The sequence below is a fragment of the Adiantum capillus-veneris genome, chromosome 11 (assembly GCF_014529385.1).
Source record: "Adiantum capillus-veneris isolate H3 chromosome 11, ASM1452938v2, whole genome shotgun sequence".
NCBI classification, from domain to species: domain Eukaryota; kingdom Viridiplantae; phylum Streptophyta; class Polypodiopsida; order Polypodiales; family Pteridaceae; genus Adiantum; species Adiantum capillus-veneris.
The window spans coordinates 121,654,547-121,672,908 of NC_140941.1; the positions used below are offsets into that span (position 1 = coordinate 121,654,547).

General features: G+C 43.8%; 2 protein-coding genes across 2 annotated transcripts; one reads left to right on the plus strand and one right to left on the minus strand.

Moving 5' to 3' along the window:
* The first annotated feature begins 111 nt into the window (after nucleotides 1-111).
* On the plus strand, nucleotides 112-6,330 carry LOC147447930 (uncharacterized). Its single transcript, XM_086523703.1, has 3 exons — nucleotides 112-486; nucleotides 2,452-2,455; nucleotides 5,750-6,330. The coding sequence occupies exons 1-3, from the start codon at nucleotides 112-114 to the stop codon at nucleotides 6,328-6,330; spliced, it is 960 nt and encodes a 319-aa protein (XP_086379829.1).
* Nucleotides 6,331-7,173: 843 nt separating this feature from the next.
* Nucleotides 7,174-11,133, minus strand: LOC147447931 (uncharacterized). Its single transcript, XM_086524453.1, has one exon. It carries the CDS (start codon nucleotides 8,737-8,739, stop codon nucleotides 8,212-8,214), a length of 528 nt encoding a protein of 175 aa, XP_086380579.1. The 5' UTR covers nucleotides 8,740-11,133; the 3' UTR covers nucleotides 7,174-8,211.
* Nucleotides 11,134-18,362: the final 7,229 nt, after the last annotated feature.

Below are 18,362 nucleotides of genomic sequence, written 5' to 3' on the forward strand. Positions count from 1 at the left end.
GTTACATGTGTGCGAAATGGAGATCATTTCAAGCGAGAACAGTTTCTAGCCTGCTTATATCCGCGAATCAAAGAGAAGGTCAAGTGCGGTGGTGCAGAGGACTATGTGCAAATGGCTTGCTTGGCGAAGGCAAAGAGCAAGAAAGCAAAGAAGAAGCTGGAGATGGGTTTGTTGAAGCCGGTAGACTATGGACATAGCTCGGCAATGGAGTTGCGTCATGCCATGAAGCCAAAGGGGAGTTCAAGCGTCAAAGAAGTAGCTGCTTTGCCATTGGTAAGCCATTCTGGTCATTCATTTCAATTTGCGCCTCCAATTTGGTGTGCTGCTATAGAAGAGTCTGTTAGCCCGGCTAACAAGGATGCGGTCTTGGTCGAAGTTTGTGTGCATGAAGAATCAAATGAAGCTATGGAGCAGAGCTCACACGACAAGTTTGAAGGAGGTGGCAAAGCAATGGTCCAAGTTGTGCAAGAGGAAGCTAGCCATGGGGTTGGGCATGTTATAGAATTGATATTTTATTATCTATTGCAGCTAACAGGTGGCAAGAGCATCAGCAGATAATGGATTATGCAGAAGGATGTTACATTTTATGTATATTCAAGTGCTCTTTGTGAGCTTTGGCCAATTATGTCCGGCCGGCCAGTTTGTACTCACTTTGACCATTCAAGAATCTAAAAATTAAATACGTGCAAGAGGAAAATGGTCACTCTTGCACGGGGGGAGATTGCACCCAGTGCTCGTGTCTGTTCTTCTCTCCTCTTCTCTTATCTCTCGCCGTGCCGACGTAGCACTCCACTTTAGGAGATGTGACTGCAGGCTTCTTTTCTCTCTCTACCGCTTTGTCTCTCTATTTGTTCGAGTACGGTGTTGCATACGCGCTATGGGTTTGTGCCAGGTATACCGATTCGTGCTTTTCATGGATTGCAACATGTTATTTACGTATTTTGCAGGGCAACCGCGCCTTCCGTTTGTAGCAGTGGTATCAGAGCGTAGGCTACGCTCCAAAGATTAAAGATAATCAACAGCTAAGTACCTTGTTTTTTTTAATGTTTGTAGAGTTGTTATTTGATTTCGTTAGTGTGATTGAACAAGACAGTTAGGGGTCTTTGAAATGAAAGAGAATCCCTTCTTTGTTGTCGTAATATCGTGATTAGCAATATAATTATCATAATTAAACATAATAACATATTAAAACTTAATCTTATGAGAATACTCATAAAAAAGAAGAGCTTGGAGATGTTTTCCATAGCTATATAGGGAAGAAATAGGGAGTACTTTATTTAAGGGATTAATATAAAGTAATAATGATTTTCTTGTGAAAGCGTAGTGAGATGACGGCAAGACGATCAAGGTAGGGTAGCAGTTTGGATATTAAACCCGTTAGGAATGGGTAGCAGTTTGGATATTAAACCTATAGAATCATTAAACTTCCGCATTTATTTATTTCTTCTGTTAAAAAAAAAACCAAATTATGACGAAACCTCGTGCGCTGCTGCCTGTCGACAGAGTGCAGCCGCCAGAGCCTGATGGAGGGAGGGTAGCCTTTTGCAAGGGTGCTTGAAATGCGACATCGGCATGAGGCACTATCGCTTTTTTTTTCCCCCTTTACTGCCCATAACGAGCGGCTGCCAAGCCCCCACATTTTTGAGCCGCAATCTTTTCTGTCTCTCGTTCTAAATCACCCACAACCACACGCTATGGCATGCAGACTCTCTCTCTCTCTCTCTCTCTCTCCACCTCCACCACGCAGTGATTATTCCTTGCCTACCCAGCTGCACATATCATCCAAGGGCGAGTCTCTCTCTCTCTCTCTTCTCTCTCTCTCCAGCAACCACCCGCAGCCGCCATTGGGCGCGCGATTTTTGGGCAACTTTTTACCATCCTTGCATGGCCCACCCCACACACATGGGATCATACATGCACAACCACACACTGATCTACTGCAGCCCTGTAGCACATGCAGCGGCTCTCATTAATCTCTCTCTCTCTCTCATTGCCTCCTTTGCACGCTTCGTTCTCTCTCTGACAACGCCCACTCGTTTTCTTGAGGCAAGCAATCTCTGGCGTAGCCGCTGCTTATAGTACTCTCTCTATCTCCCACTTAGTCGAATAGTCACAGCCGCCACTTTAACCATGCAGTAAAGCAGCACCGCCAACTTCCTTCCAAACGAGTCTTTTTATGTCCGCCAACCACTCCCATGTAGTGGTTCTTTCATTCCCCTGGCCCGTTCTCACTTTAATCTATTGTGTTAAACCAACTCGGGTAACCGATTACAGGGCCGCCACTGGTTATGTCCAATGGTTACATGCACTCCAAGCTGGCCAATACCTCGTCCAATATCCACCACTGGTGGATTGTTGCAGGGCTGCAGCACGCACTCTCTCTCCCTCGTGTTTTTTTCACGCCCACCCCCACAATATCATAGATGATCTGTTGGCCGAAACTCGAGTAAGGTGGGTTCCTTCACCAACTACCAAAACTCGCCAGTACCGTCTTGCCAGTTTTCCCATATCCTACACTCAAAGCATTACAGGAAGCCATAATGCGGGCAGGGCACTTCTCTCGGACACGTTTTCCCACAAGCTTTGTCGACGAGCATTTGGTGAAGCTTTCAGGGATGCTCACCTCTTCTTGCTGTTTAAAGTCGATGATGGGAGAGCTGCAACTCAAATTTAAAGCAGGAGAGTCTTCCTCCATGATGGCAGCAAATTCAGAGGCCTGGGTATGTAAGGCAAATAGCTCGCAAAAATTTGACAAGGAGACAGGACCTTACCAAGCCCCAAGTGGCGTGCCTTTTTCTCTGCGGCCACAGTGAAGTGGGATAGCCATACTCCAGAAATTAAGCGCTCGTCAACCTTAACCAGCTACAGCACTACTCTCGCAGACGTTGCTTCAATGCCAGGCAGGATCCACGCACTCGTGGCTTAGAGATACACCACCTCTCTTTCCAGGAAGAAGATCGGAAGCTGGTCATGAGACAATGTACCTGTAATGGTGGCTTGATTGCTTGCTGGGAGATTGAGCCTCGAAAGGGGTCTGATAAGACTTCCAACACATCGGGATCCCCTTGCTCTAGAATCAAGATATCAAGGTCTGCTTTCATCTTGTTTTATATGTTCATGACCTCGTCATATAGTTGATGTCGAAATCCTTGCAGCCATGAGCTGCCCACATTGACTTTAGGTGACGCATGCTGGTGTCCAACCACACACACACACACACACACACAAACAGATTGAAGAGCTTGCCTTTCCTGTAGTTTTGATGCACGTCGGGGGGGCATGGGCTTTGATGATGCATGGAGCAGGTTCCTGGATACCTCTTTCTCCATTTATGGCAATGATGAAGCAGTCTTTACGGAACCCTCATCATCCATGATTGCTATACCCACCGAGGAGAACGTTGATCCCTTTCTCCTACGATTTCAATGATTTTCATTATGTAATGATTTATTATTTATGTCGAAATATGTGATTACAACTACTACGATTTGCGCTCACCGACTGTCTACGCATTGTCTTGTCAGGTTTGAGTAACTTGTATAAGATACCAACTCCCATCCTACCTCCTCCCAGTTAATATCCAGAGGCTTAAGTAGATGGTTTTATAAGGCATTTCCTTGACGCACCAAAAATCTGTATTCTCATGCCTAATTCTAGCTCTACCTAACAAATAATTTTTCATAAATAAAGGCTTCTAGGCAAAGTCAGTTCAAGATCAAATTACTTTTGGGTTGTTTGTCCAATCAATCACGGTTAATCATCGTAGAGGTTTGTCAGTCCTCAATGTAATTTTATCTCCCACATTGCACTATAAAATCCAATTAGATCTCCTTACCTACATTTTTTTTTCTGCCTTGTTCGTGGTTTTTGTCTATCTGTGCTATTTCGTTAGGACTGCAACATTTTCTCACATTTCCATTTTCGTAGGGCTATGGCTAACTTTTAATCTGTGTTCCAGCTTCATTTAATTTATTTTGCGATTGTTGAATCAAATTAGTGCTAACACTGTATGTTCTTAATATGTGATTGCACACTAATCTTGAATCAAATTCTCAAAAGACAACATAGTCTTGTATTTTATTTCAAATTACTAACACAAAATTAACATATTTTGGAATTGTTAATTATACTATGGTGCTAGTTTGATAGTCGCAGTTCTCCTTAGCTTCTACAAATCTATTTGACACGCCTCAGATGCAAGTTACGGTCATATCTCTCTCCACAAACACACTGGCTCATATAATTTTGATGCAGTGTACCCTCAAGGTATGTACATTAACCTCACTCCCCTTTTCATAATTACGTTACCGACAATCTTTTATAGATTAGGCAACCCAACATCTCTCATGTCATCACTAATACTTATAAAATGGAATCTCAGATACATCACTTTTATTTTTAAATTTCATTTCTCTACATTATCTGCTCACTGAATACTCCATCAAATGCTTTGATCATGGCTTCTAATTGTACTACAAGTACTTTTGATGATTTGTCAATAAGCCCTGCAGCTACTCATGTGAGCCACGGTGTTTTGGAATAATGCACAAAAATTTGTAAGTGCCTTGATATATTGCAATGCGATGTCAACATAGTAACTATTTTTATTTTCTCCTTTATGCCTTGTCTAGTCCATTGGTCACAAGCACACAGATCCGCCGATTTAGGCAGTGTGTCAATGCTCATGTAGTGCAGATTCACCGATTTAGGCAGCACAACAACAAACTACAGATTCACGCTTTTTGAACTTATATCAAATGCAGATTCGCCGATTTAGGCAACATTAGTGCAGATTCGCCAATTTAGGCAGCACGTCGGGTGTAGATTTGCCGATTTAGGCAACACCGATCACAAAATCATGCTGCAGTGACTGGCCACCATTGTAACTGGTATGATTTTGTTACCCGAGTATAGAAAATGAAAGATATTTTGGATTTGGATTATATTGGAGAATTAGAATTGAATTGGGATTTGGTATCTGGTGATTATTTAGTAGTGTTTATGTGATGAGACTTGACATTATGAGATTGATGATGAGCGTGACCAATGATATCCTGATTCATCAGGGTATGACATATATTGCTTATTCTAGTGGTATGGGACACTAGAATAGGTAGTATGTGGATGACGATAGGCATAAGCAATATTGTCTAATTTTATGAATTTTGTTACTATTTGATAAAGATTTCTAATCATTGTTTTTTACAAGTATTGTTTGCAAATTTTTATCTTCGCAACTGAGGACAGTTTCTTTCCAACAGAGAGGTATGTTATAGAATTGATATTTTATTATCTATTGCAGCTGACAGGTGGCAAGATCATAAACAGATAATGGATTATGCAGAAGGATGTTACATTTTATGTATATTCAAGTGCTCTTTGTGAGCTTTGGCCAATTATGTCCGGCCAGCCAGTTTGTACTCACTTTGACCATTCAAGAATCTAAAAATTAAATACGTGCAAGAGGGAAATGGTCACTCTTGCACGGGGGGAGATTGCACCCAGTGCTCGTGTCTGTTCTTCTCTCCTCTTCTCTTATCTCTCGCCGTGCCGGCGTAGCACTCCACTTTAGGAGGTGCGCCTGCAAGCTTCTTTTCTCTCTCTACCGCTCTATGTCTCTCTATTTGTTAGAGTACGGCGTTGCATATGCACTATGTGTTTGTGCCAGGTATACCGATTCGTGCTTTCATGGATTGCAACATGTTATTTACGTATTTTGCAGGGCAACCACGCCTTCCGTTTGTAGCAGGGCAACCTTGCCCTACCGATTGTGTTGAAGAGTGGCAGTGCATTCCAGAAGGTGTTGGTGATGTCGACCTACCAGAAGATGAGGTAATAGATCATGGCGTTCCCTTTTGCTTAGCAGATGATATGGTCGTAGAAGAAGCCCTTGAAGAGCAGGCAAAGGTGATCGAGCAATCCGATTTGCTCTCGCATGAAGTGGTTGAAGATGAAGTGTCAAAGGCTATGGCAGACAAAGATTGGCATGGTGAATCAGGCTTTTTTGAAGAAGATTATGCTATGGAAAGCTCTCGTGCAGATGAGACGATGATGGTGTATGGTGCAGATGCTTCACAGGTTGGTTTACAGGCTTGTTTTGTATATGAAGCCGGAGTATGGATACAGGTAGTTGAAGATCGATGCTATGCCAAGCTGCACGAAAGGCTTATTTTTGGGTTTACAGGTGCAAAAGAATGGTTGAATATGCAAATTTTACGGACGCATGGCTGTGCTCAATGCCATGTTTTTGATCCAGGTGGAGTTTACACTATGCTGGGGAGAGCCTATGGCTTTCCATTTGACCCAGGCGAGTGCTACAACAGACAGTGAAGCTCTCTATCTATCTACTAGATTCACTCTATCTATCTACTGATTCATGTAAATACTATGTATCAGCTTCTTATTAAGCAACGCTACTTTACCTAAATAATGCTATGGTTGAGCATGAATGCTCAATGAGGGGGTGGGCAATGATGGTGTACCCAAGCCGTGTCGAACCGAGAAAGTGTCAGTAGTAGCAGGTGCATGGCAACAGACAGATTGATGATAGCGTACTTGGACAGGTATTAGATGCAGTTCTAAGCAAGCACCGCGGTGGTATGCATGCCAAGTGCGGCCCTTTGCAAGTCAAGTCGTGGGTTTTGAGTTCTATGAGTCAAGAGGCTTAAAGGTGGTGCAGTTGTGGTATTTATGCTGGATGGGTGGTCAGGATCAGTGCTTCAAAGTTTTTTATGTGCTCAAGTGAAGGTGCTTTGCCATTCATCAGTTGGATATCGCATTTAGCTCGAAGAAAAAAACGATCGTGATGGTCGTGTTTGGGATCCTCTAATCAAAATACGACAATTGAGGGGTTCTTTTTATGCTAGGTATTAAAGACTTGATGCTAGTCAACAAGCAATGTGGTTGTTTTTCTTTGGTATGCTCTGGTATGTGCATCCACTGGCAGGAAAATGGTGTAGCAAAGGTAGCCATGTATTGCGTGTGCAAGGGGGCCAAACCCAAAAGCTTTTTAAAACTATTAATATATATATAAAAAACGAGTTGCAGGGAATAGAAAGGGCGCCATCTGTGTGTGGTATCCATGCAGGGGATAAGGAAAGGCGCCAAGGACTGGCAGAGGAAGAGTGGACGCCATCTGTGGGTTGGTGCATGGACCGGGCTTGTTGCATGAGGAGGAGGCAGCTAGAAGCGAAGTGAACAGCCCGAGGGAGTTGGAGGGCGAGTTTGCAGGGGTGGGGAGCAAGTTGGAGGGCCAGGAGGATGAAGCCAGAGGGGTTGAGGGTTGCGCCAGTTGCATCAAAAGAGGGTGGTTCGGCTGCAGGTCAGGGCCGTAGAGGAGGAGGAGAGTTGAGGGCGGCATGAGGGCCACCTTGAGTAGAACGAGGGTGACAGAGGAGGAGACGCATGGGCTGCAGTTCATGAAGAAGGGGGCTATGGGTCAGGCAGAGATTGCGCCATCTGTTGGGTCTGCATGGGGAGACAGGAGCCAGGCCGTGATCAAGAGGGGGTGCCATTTGTGAAGGGAGGTGCTGCAGCAAGGGGTGGCCGCCTGTAGGGACTGCTGGGAGAGCTACAGGGCAGCGCCAAGGAAGGCCAAGTGGGAGCACGGAGAAGCAAGAGTGGGCACTATCGGTGAGAGGTGGTGGGAGATGCAGTAGCCGCTACAGAGGAGGGGAGAGCAGGAAAGAGGAGTGGCAGGCTGGCAGAAGCCGAGAGGTTGGCGCATGAAGAGGGAGCAGCCAGGGGCTGAGGGCAATGGGATGCAGTAAAGGAAGAGTGCGCTACAGTTCCAAGGGGGAAAAGGTGGCCGTTTGTAGGTTATTCATGCATGCTGAGCAGTCGGGGGAGCAAGCGTAGGAGGAGGGAGCCGCCTTGGGCTGCTGCAGGGCTGCGCCACAAAGGATTTGAAGGAAGCCGGCTTGTGCAGGAGCAAGGGAACAAAGCCACCTGGGCATGAAACCGAGGAGGTGGCACAACTTAGAGAGAAGTCGGGTTGCTGCAGAGAGCCGAGGTACGCAGGAGGGAAAGTAAGCCAAGGAGAAAGCCAGCTGGGGAGAGAGGTGGTGGCGTGGGGCACGTTACTGAGGAACATCAAGGGTGGTCAAGAGGGCTGCCAGGGATAGGTGTTGCCGAGGCCAAGAGCAAGGGGAGGAAGAAGAGAAGCCATCGAAGGGCTGGTCAAGCAGTGAGAACACCCAAGGGAGGTCGCCATCAAAGGCGGCAATTGCCAAGGAGGAGAGCCGCAGGCTCAAGGGAAGAGGTCGCTATGGGCTTGTGAAACAGGAGAGGAGGTCGCCAAGCGATACCATCATTGTATTCCCATGTTTTTGATGTGATGCATAATGTGTTTGTAGTTGTCTTGAGTGTTTTGAACTCAAATTGTCGTTTCTCTCTAGTCTCCTGCAATGAGTCTGTGGTAGCGTTGGCTCCGGACAGGTTGTGTGTGTGTGCAAAGAGGGAGGGAGGGAATGATTGAGTGAGTTGTGTTGTGTGTGGTCGAGGCGTGTATCGCCTCACTATGTGAGTGCATTTACAAGTTGGGAAGTTATTTGCATCCAGTGGTGTCGGGGTACAGTGGTTTGTTGGCGGGTTTATTGTTGAAGTGCTCATGTGTGAGTGTGGGTAGTCGTGATTTCTCATAGACGAGTCCATGGTGTGAAGGTTGGCAAATAGTGTGCGTGTTTGTGTGATTCTGTGTGGCTTGGGGTGTAGGATATCTGCTGGGCTATAGAGAGGCATCTAGTGTGTGTACTGTGTGTTTTCATTTCCCCCATCCCAACGTGTGCAGGACAATTGGGATGATTGTGGCCCTCCAAACGGCCCTGAACGTGATTAATGGCTGAAGGACAAACACCATTGTCCTTGCGCCAAGTGCAAACGGACAATTCCTAACTTGAGGTGCATTGCTTTGGAAAATGTGAAGAACGAAGGGCTTTGGCATCCTTGAAAAAGCGTTTTGAGTAGATGAGAGCACCGCCCACCCCTCGCTTGAGGAGGTCCCCCATTGGTCTGTGTTCGATGGTGGGCCTTGGCACACAATGAGTATGTGTAGGCTAAATTGTTACTCAAGCAAATTACGTTCCAAGACTGGTTAACTTGGACTATAGACAAGATCTTGACTAGTTTGCTAACCCGTCAGAAGCTCACCATAAACATGAGAGATGTAATGCAAACATGGAATGAGTTTGTTTATTCAAAAAATGAGCTTTAAGTAGCTCTATAATCTTGCACCACTTAATGTGCATGTGGGATAATTTCACTCTTCTCTCCTTGACTCATACTCTAGGACAAAGCTCACATGTTACGCAAGGCCGAAAGACAACGACAAGAGCTATTGGGCGAAGGCATGGTGCATGGCGACCCTCCCACTAGCTCTACTTTGACAGCTCCTCCACATGCATCTCAGGGACACTTTGAGCTTGAGGATGAGTACATGTTTGACATGGTTTATGAGTTATTAGCTTACAAGGGCAACATGTGCGAGGAGGATTGTAGACCATGCATTCGATGGGAAACAACAACGGAGGACATGTTTCTATCAAGTGTCCAAACATCTTTTTATGATGGTACATAGTACTCAGTGCTCCGGGCATCGTTGGAAGTCCTCAACTTGTAAGAAAAATTTGGTTGGAACAATGCAAGTGTAGATGGACTCATTGGGTAAGTTCCTTCCATGGCTTTTTATACATGGCACTCTCTTTATGGCATGCACTTATATTAATATTCCTTTTTTGTAGTTTGATAAAAAAATGCTTCCTAAAGATCACCATATGCCTCTGGAACTCTGACAAGCTAGATTGTATGTCATTGCACTTGGCATGGAGTATGGGCACATCTACACGTGCATCTTGCATACTATACCACAATGAGCATGCACCTGCTACCTCATGTCCCGTGTGTGGTAAATCACGCTACAAGATTGGAGTGAGCGGGGTGTACCTACCCCGTAAGGTATTGAGATATTTTTCACTAATCCCTCACATTCAACACATCTTTATAAGCAGGCCTACTGTGGAGCTTCTCACATGGCAAGCCACAAATGATGGAATAATACTTGTCCCTACCAATTCACATGCATGGAGGCACACAAAGATTCAGTGGCTAGAGTTTCGGCTAGAGCCTCAACACTTGAGGCTTTGGGATGGCAAGCGACGATGTCAATCTCTTTGGAACCGCCTGTGGTGATCATCAACTACAACATTCCACCATGGGAGACAACCAAGAAGGGAAATTTAATTCTTTCCTTGCTTGTGCCAGGGAAGTACAAGGTGATAAATATTGATATCTACCTCGAGCCCCTCATCGAGGAGTTTGAGGAGTTATGGAGAGGTATTCCCATTGTAAATGTCTCACTTCCAAAGGAGAGGACAGAAGCCATTGTGAGGGGATCCTTATGTGGACTATGCACAACTATCATAGGCTTGGAGAGATTTTTAGTATGTTATTTTCATTCTCCTCTCTAGTTACCATTTGTAGTTTGAAGGTTCTCTCTAACAATGTGATATGTGTGTAGGGTTGTCCACATCGGGCCACAATGCCTGCCCAACTTGCGGTCCATGATCAGTGACGGAGAGGCTAGATGCCTTGCACAAGGTAATCTATCCAAACAACCATTGTTATTATACCAAGGTCATAGAAAATACAACGCTCCAACAAATGGAAAGACGCATCTAAAGTGCATGATGGCATATTGGACAACTATTTGGGATGAGCACTACAATAGTGATCCAGCCTCGACTACTCCACCAAACGCTATGTCAAGATATTCCATATTTTAAGGCTTCCATATCGGAAGGAATTAAAAATACAACACCTCTTGGATCCCATGCATGTATTCAAGAATGTAGCTCACACCCTGTGAGACCACATTATTGGCAAAAAAGACTCATTGAGGGTGAGGAGGGATTTGAAGGCCTTGAAATGTCTCCCTGTCTCTGCCACTCTATGTCGAGTCCCCAATGGGATGATTGTGCTTCCTAAAGTACCATGGATGCTAACCAAAGAAGAGCTAGATCAAGTGAAGGGTGCCATTGCATCTATTCGCACACCAACATGATACATGAGGTCACTAAAGGGAGCTTTCACAAAAGCAAAGAAAGGTGGAAGTGTTGAGTTGTATGGGTTGAAGTCCCATGATTGACACAAGATGCTACAGGTAATTCATTCTCTCTATTCTCTCTTTCTCCCTCATTTTTGTCTAGAGATTGATTTGTGTGTATGACATTCTCTCACTTTCTCGTTTACTATTTTGACATTGTAGTTCATTTTGCTGGTGAGTATGTGCATATGCCGGGACAAGAAACTGAGGAAAGCTATTTTTAAACTCTAAGAGTTAGTAAGATATACCACATCTTTACTCAACTAAACTTTTCTATGTACACAATACTCTCAACAATAACTTAGTGTACTCTTATGTGTTTTCTTATACATTTGTAAGCTCCAAAGAAATTAAAATAGATGCCATCCTTGTTGCTCAAACTCTTGTAGTGAAAACCATGTGTGCCATTGAGGATGCATTTGATCAATTTTTCTTAGCCAAATCCACCTTTTGGTTCACGTGGTGAGGAGATTGCTATATGTGGAGTGGTGCATGCATGATGGATGTTCTTTTTAGAGAGGTTTTTAAAGACTCGCAAAGATTTTGTACGGCTACGGTCCTAGCCAGAGGCATGTATGGCCGAAGGGTGGATCGTGCAAGAGGCATTTTGTTTATGGATCATTTGTCATTCAAAGTGACTACCTTCTTTACCCTTATTTTCTTGTAACATTAATTATATAAAATTTACTCACTTTGAACTTCTCTTCTATAGGTCATCTATATCCCAACAATCCACCAACCAAAACTTTGGTTCGTAGTTCCCTTAACACCTCGAGGGAGGACCATTTTTACCACTTATGAAGTGGAGACCATCTTTGACCCTCTCCTACCTACTACTTTAAATGAGAGGGAGACAGAGGAGAGAGAGATCAATGACTCAAGTCCCAAAATCGCAAGTCTTACGAGGATGATTTCCATGACGATCATGATGAGATGGAGAATGACGAATCCAAAGATGATGGAGCCAACACACCTACAAACAACAATTCTATTTCTCTCTTTATTGATTTAGGATCCATGAACTTAGAATTGGATGACGCTTCATTAGGAAGGGAATGGGGTCTAAGGGGGGCCTCTTTATTTTCCATGGGATTAAAAAGGAGACTATGGAAGGGGTAAATGGGTGGATGCCATGTGGTCTAAAATGGTGGGTATGGTAGGGCCTAAAAGTAAGTAGTCAAACTTGTACTCTTTTATAAAATATAAAGAGAAAATCTCTTATAAATTCAAAAAATTGAACTTTTCTCTAAATAGTTGGATAAAAACCAATCCTTTCTCTCTCTAGTGGCTGCCAATTTCTCCCCTCCTCCTAAAAGGGGGTCCCTCCAAAAACGTGCTTATCATTCCCTCCCTCTTTCTCTACCGTAACATCTCTCACTTCTCTTCACTTCACCTTGCAAGTTTCTTCTCTTTCCTTCCTTTCATTTTTTCCTCCCAAAAGCTCTGTAGCTGAAGTTTGACTCCCCTTTCCCTCCTCAAGCTTGCTGCATTCTCCTCAAGTTGAAGTTCTTCATTTGTCCATGAGCATCACTAAACACCTCTATCTAAAGGTGAAGATCTGCATCATATCCTTCTGCTAGATCATTCCTCTTTCTGTCCTCAACATGTTTTTTGCTCCTTCTCCATTAAGCTCTATAGAGAGGATCTACTTCCCTCTCAAACTTTGCAACATTATCATCCCCATTAAGCCAAAAAGTAGGTGGAGCAGTATAGCAGTAAGTGGCATCAATTGTCTTTGTGTACCATCAAGAATCTTGCTCTTTATACAGGTGAGAACAATGAATAGAAAATTTCTACTCATAAGTGTCTGTCTCTGCAGGTTGTGCCACTTATCCCCATGGCATCATCAAGTACTCGACGACCTAGGAGTGTCATTGACTCCATTTCATGCAGCAATGTACACGACGATAGTGGATGTTGGGTGACAATGGAGTTCAAACGAATGATGTGGGTGACAATGCAACCTAGCTCAAGAGGTGCACACAAGGTCTTAAGGAGATACATGGCTTCTTGAGCACACCATTGGAAGGGAAGATCAATCATGGAGTTCAACCAAACACAAGACGGCAAGAGGCTAGCGAAGGTGCATCATGTGTATGTTGCTTCACAACTGAAGCTAGAGACAACAGTGACTCCATCCTCGAGGTTTCCTGCAAACTGAAGCTAGAGACAACAGTGGCTCCATCCTTGAGGTTTCCTGTAAACTGTAATTTTACTCCTCTTTTAAGTTTTTAGGTTGTCTATTTAGTATTTTTGCCTTGTACGTTGCTTTTGATAACTGTAAGATTTCCATTTCTTGTTCATGTTTGCAGATATTTTTCCATCCAATTTTGTAGAGTGGGAGCCAATAGAGACCTTCAAGCTGAAGCTAGAGACAACTGAAGCTAGAGACAACAGTGGCTCTATCCTCGAGGTTTCCTGCAAACTGTAATTTTACTCCTCTTTTAAGTTTTTAGGTTGTCTATTTAGTATTTTTTCCTTGTACGTTGCTTTTGATAACTGTAAGATTTCCATTTCTTGTTCATGTTTGCAGATATTTTTCCATCCAATATTGTAGAGTGGGAGCCAATAGAGACCTTCACATGAAATATTGAGGCCATCCACACTGTAATGTACCCAACATTTATCCATATAAGTCATTTCAGTTATTTTGCAAAGTAATTGAGATTCTCAATTTTGTGAGTCATCATGAGTTTATCCGAGCAATCGGATTGAAAATCGGGTTCAGAATCCATTTAATTATGATCTTTCTTTATGTGGAACAATAGATTTATGTGGGAACCTAATCTATGTGTGAAGAAAAAGCTTAGAGATAGTATTTTTAGAAAAGAAAGAGCGGTGAATCAAAATTAGGATACTTCTTTCTTTCTCTCTCTCAAGATAGAATGGGAACTTGTAAGTATAGGGATTTTTGAAAATCACGTATAGGATTCGTGAACGCAAAAAAAATAAAAAAAAATAAATAAGTAAATAAATATATTTTTTATAGAGCCGCGACGACGCGCGAGCTTTTCCTTCTCCTATTCTTGCAACCTCTCAGTATTCTTAGCACCCCCCTAGGGCCTATATAAAGCACCCTTCTCCTCTCACTTTGAACACACACATCTACGGAAGTGGAAGCTCTCTCGCAACGACCTGATGGAGGAAGCCTGTCTCCCTTAACCTCTCACCCTCAAGCCATCTCCATCTCCAATCGTCGACGTGCCGTCTCCCTATTTGTGGACACTCTCTCTCTCTCTCTCTCTCTCTCTCTCTCTCTCTCTCTCCCCTCCCACAAGCCTCTCTCCCCTCCCCCCCCCCCCCCCCCCCCCCCCCTCTCTCTCTCTCTCTCTCTCTCTCTCTCTCTCTCTCTCTCTCTCTCTTTTGTCCATTCCGAAGCTATGCTCCGAAGCGTGTAACGCGAAGTTCTAAGGACGCCCATGCCGTTGCACCACCAAGGAAGGTGGGAAGAAAGGTGTCAACTCTGAACGTACCTCATGCGGAAGCATCAATCGAAGAAGAAGTCGAAGCCGTCCAACCGCCAGCACAAGAGTTAGCCGCACGCGCTCCAAATCCGGTAAAACAAATTTATGTTAAGTATGGAGCTTGATTTACCCTTGTAATTTTCTGTGGTAAAAGCGCACATTTGTAAGGCACCCATTATGAGGAGAAGCCATCGTGCATGAAGGTAAATCACTCACCGGAAACCAAAATTTTCACAGTAAAAAACCAGGGGCAACTTTAGGGGTAAATCCCTAAAGTTAAGGTAAAATTTCCCTCACCGTAATATTTCTTTTCGCCGGAATATTATGGCCGGACGGCGGCCGGAAAGTGGTCGGAAAACAACCGTCGGTTGGCCGGTGGCCGGTAGTCGGAAGTCAATGGCCGGTGGCCGGTGGCCGAATTCAAAAGCCGATTTGTCTTCTCAAGTGCGGCCACACATGGGCGGATTGGAGGGTCCGATTTGGACTTATCTACACAAGGGCGGCAACACATGGCTGCCTCTCATGAGAGAGGGCAGCCCTTTTGGCCTATAAAAGGAGGCCATTTCTACACACATTTCATAGTGTGAAGTTGATGCAACAAGGTGAGTGTGAGGTGGTGAGAGTGAAGCAAGGCGGGAGCTCCATTAAGGGTATAATCCCTTTGTAAACTACTTCTTGTTTTGAAGTACTAAAGCCATTGAGTGGTTGCTTTCCCGTGGACGTAGCCCACATTGGGTGAACCACGTATATCGTGTGTACTCTCTCTCTCTCTCTACTCTATAATCTCGTGTATGTAAATCTGTCTCTCTTCATTAAGTCATCTACTCAATTATCTATTTAGCTACGTCTTATTTCCTAACAACTGGTATCAGAGCAAGCTTTGCTCGTAGATAACTTATCTCTAGGAAAGGATTCCTTGAATTGAGTGGGAGTTATGGCGGAGGAAGAGAAGCTCAAGATTGAGAAGTTCAACGGCAAAAACTACCAACATTGGAAGATGCAGATTGAAGACTATCTCTACCAAAAGGACCTCTATCTGCCACTAGGCGGTCTTGCAAAGAAGCCCGCAACGATGGCAGATGAAGCATGGATTGTCCTTGATCGAAAGGCGCTGGGAACAATCCGGTTAAGCGTGGCATCAATGGTGGCCTTCAATGTTTTGGAGATGAAGACCACGGAGGACTTGATGAAGTCACTTGACGACTTCTACGAGAAACCATCGGCATCCAATAAGGTATTTCTTATGAAGCGCTTGTTCAATCTAAAGATGGCAGAGAATGGTTCAGTTGCAGAACACCTAAATGACTTTAACACAAACATAAGTCAACTTCGATCGGTGAAAATCAATTTTGATGACAAAGTGCGAGCTCTCCTTATACTATCATCTCTACTGGATAGTTGGGACAGCCTTGTGATGGCTGTAAGTAATTCTATCTTTGGTACAAATACTCTTAAGTTTGATGATGTTGTGGGTGTTCTCCTAAGCGAGGAAATACGAAGGAGAAGCACAGGAGAATCATCAAGTGTTGCATTGTCAGTGGAAACAAGAGGAAGGCCTAAGGAAAGGTTCAAAAACCAAAAGGGTCGTGATCGCTCAAGGCGGAGCAAGTCACGCACAAAGTCAGTTCTTGAATGTTGGAACTGCGGCAAGAAGGGCCACGTCAAGAAGGATTGCTGGTTCAAGAAGAAGAAGGAGACAGAGTCGCAAGACAACAAGCCAACATCGGAGGCCAATGTGGCAGGTAAAGTAGAGCAAGATGCTCTAATTCTCTCATTAGACAATGTGTCTAATTCCTGGATAGTAGATTCCGGGGCTTCATTCCATGCGACACCACACAAGCAACATTTCCAAGATTACACCAAAGGTAATTTTGGGTATGTATACTTGGGAGATGATGAAGCTTGTGAGATTGTCGGCAAAGGTACAGTTTCTGTTAAAACTACTAACGAAAATGAATGGAAGCTTAAAGATGTTAGGTATGTGCCTTCTCTTCGCAAAAATTTGATCTCTACAGGACAATTGGACCATGAAGGTCACAACATTGCATTCGGAAACAAATGGTGGAAGATATCAAAGGGATCTTTGGTGGTTGCCAAGGGAGAAAAGGTCTATACACTTTACTTGTGTACTGTTAGCACGCAACCTTCAGCTTGTGCAGCAACTACAGAAGTTGACAGTGCGGTATGGCACTACCGACTTGGGCATATGAGTGCCAAAGGAATGCAAATCCTTCAAACAAAGAAGCTTCTACCAGGTTTGAAAGAAGTGGACTTAGAGTTCTGTGAAGATTGTGTTTATGGTAAACAAAAGAGGGTAAAATTTCAAAAATTAGGAAATGAAAGAAAAAATAAAAAACTTGAGTTGGTTCATTTTGATGTTTGTGGTCCTGCAAGTACACCATCACTTGGTGGCTCATTGTACTATGTAACATTCATAGACGATGTGACTAGAAAAACATGGGTTTATGTCATGAAGAATAAATCCGATGTATTTTCCATATTTCAAAGGTGGAAAGCCTTTGTGGAGAATGAAACAGGTACCAAGCTTAAATGCCTCAGATCCGACAATGGAGGTGAATATTGCAGCCAAGCTTTTGAAAGCTTTTGTTCTAGCAATGGCATTCGGAGGCAAAGGACAACCCCAAGGACACCTCAGCAAAATGGTATTTCGGAAAGGATGTATAGGACAACATGGAGCGAGCACGAAGCATGCGGCTACATGCATGCCTACCGCTTGAGCTTTGGGCAGAAGCTGTAAGTACGTCTGTGTACTTAATCAATCAGTGACCCTCAACGGCATTGGATGGGGGAGTTCCAGAAGAGGCATGGACATGTAAACCGGTGAATTATGCATTTCTCAAAGTGTTTGGGTGTGAGGCTTTCATGCACATAGATAGAAGCCTAAGATCAAAGCTAGATGCAAAGTCCAAAAAGTGTTTCTTCATTGGCTATGGAGAAGGAGACTTTGGGTATCGCCTATGGAATCCTGAAGATGGTAAAATCTTAAGAAGTAGGGATGTAATTTTTAACGAACAAAATATGTACAAAGATTATTTGAAAAGAAATCAAACAAAAGATGCAAGTGATGAGTACATGGAGCTTGAGGACGGTGAAGACTCAAGGACTGCAAACGGTGACAATGTGCAACAACGTCAACCAAATGAGGAGCCTCAACCTTTTTCCCGAAGATCTACAAGAGCAAGTAGACCTCCAGAAAGGTTTGTTCCTTCCTTCAACCATCTCTTGATCTCAGATTCTGGAGAGCCTGAATCATACGAAGAAGCTATGCAACATGAATCCAAAGAAGAATGGACGAAGAGCATGCAAGTGGAGATGGAGTCACTACATCACAACCAAACATGGGAGTTGGTTGAGTTGCCTAAAGGTAAGCGGGCACTTCAAAACAAATGGGTGTACAAGGTGAAGGAAGAAGAAGGTGGGAAGAAAAGGTACAAGTCTAGGCTTGTGGTAAAAGATTTTTTTCAAAAGAAAGGTATTGACTTCAATGAAATATTTTCTCCTGTTGTAAAAATGAACTCAATTAGGCTTGTCTTAAGCCTTGTGGCTACTCATGATCTAAATCTCGAGCAAATGGATGTAAATACGGCATTCCCTCACGGTGACTTAGAGGAGAAAATCTACATGCTTCAACCAAAGGGGTATGAAGTAAAAGGTAAGGAGAAAATGGTTTGCAAATTAAAGAAGAGCTTGTATGGTTTAAAGCAAGCATCAAGACAATGGTACCTGAAGTTTGATCGATGGATGTTGGATCATGGATTCACAAGATGCAACTCAGATCA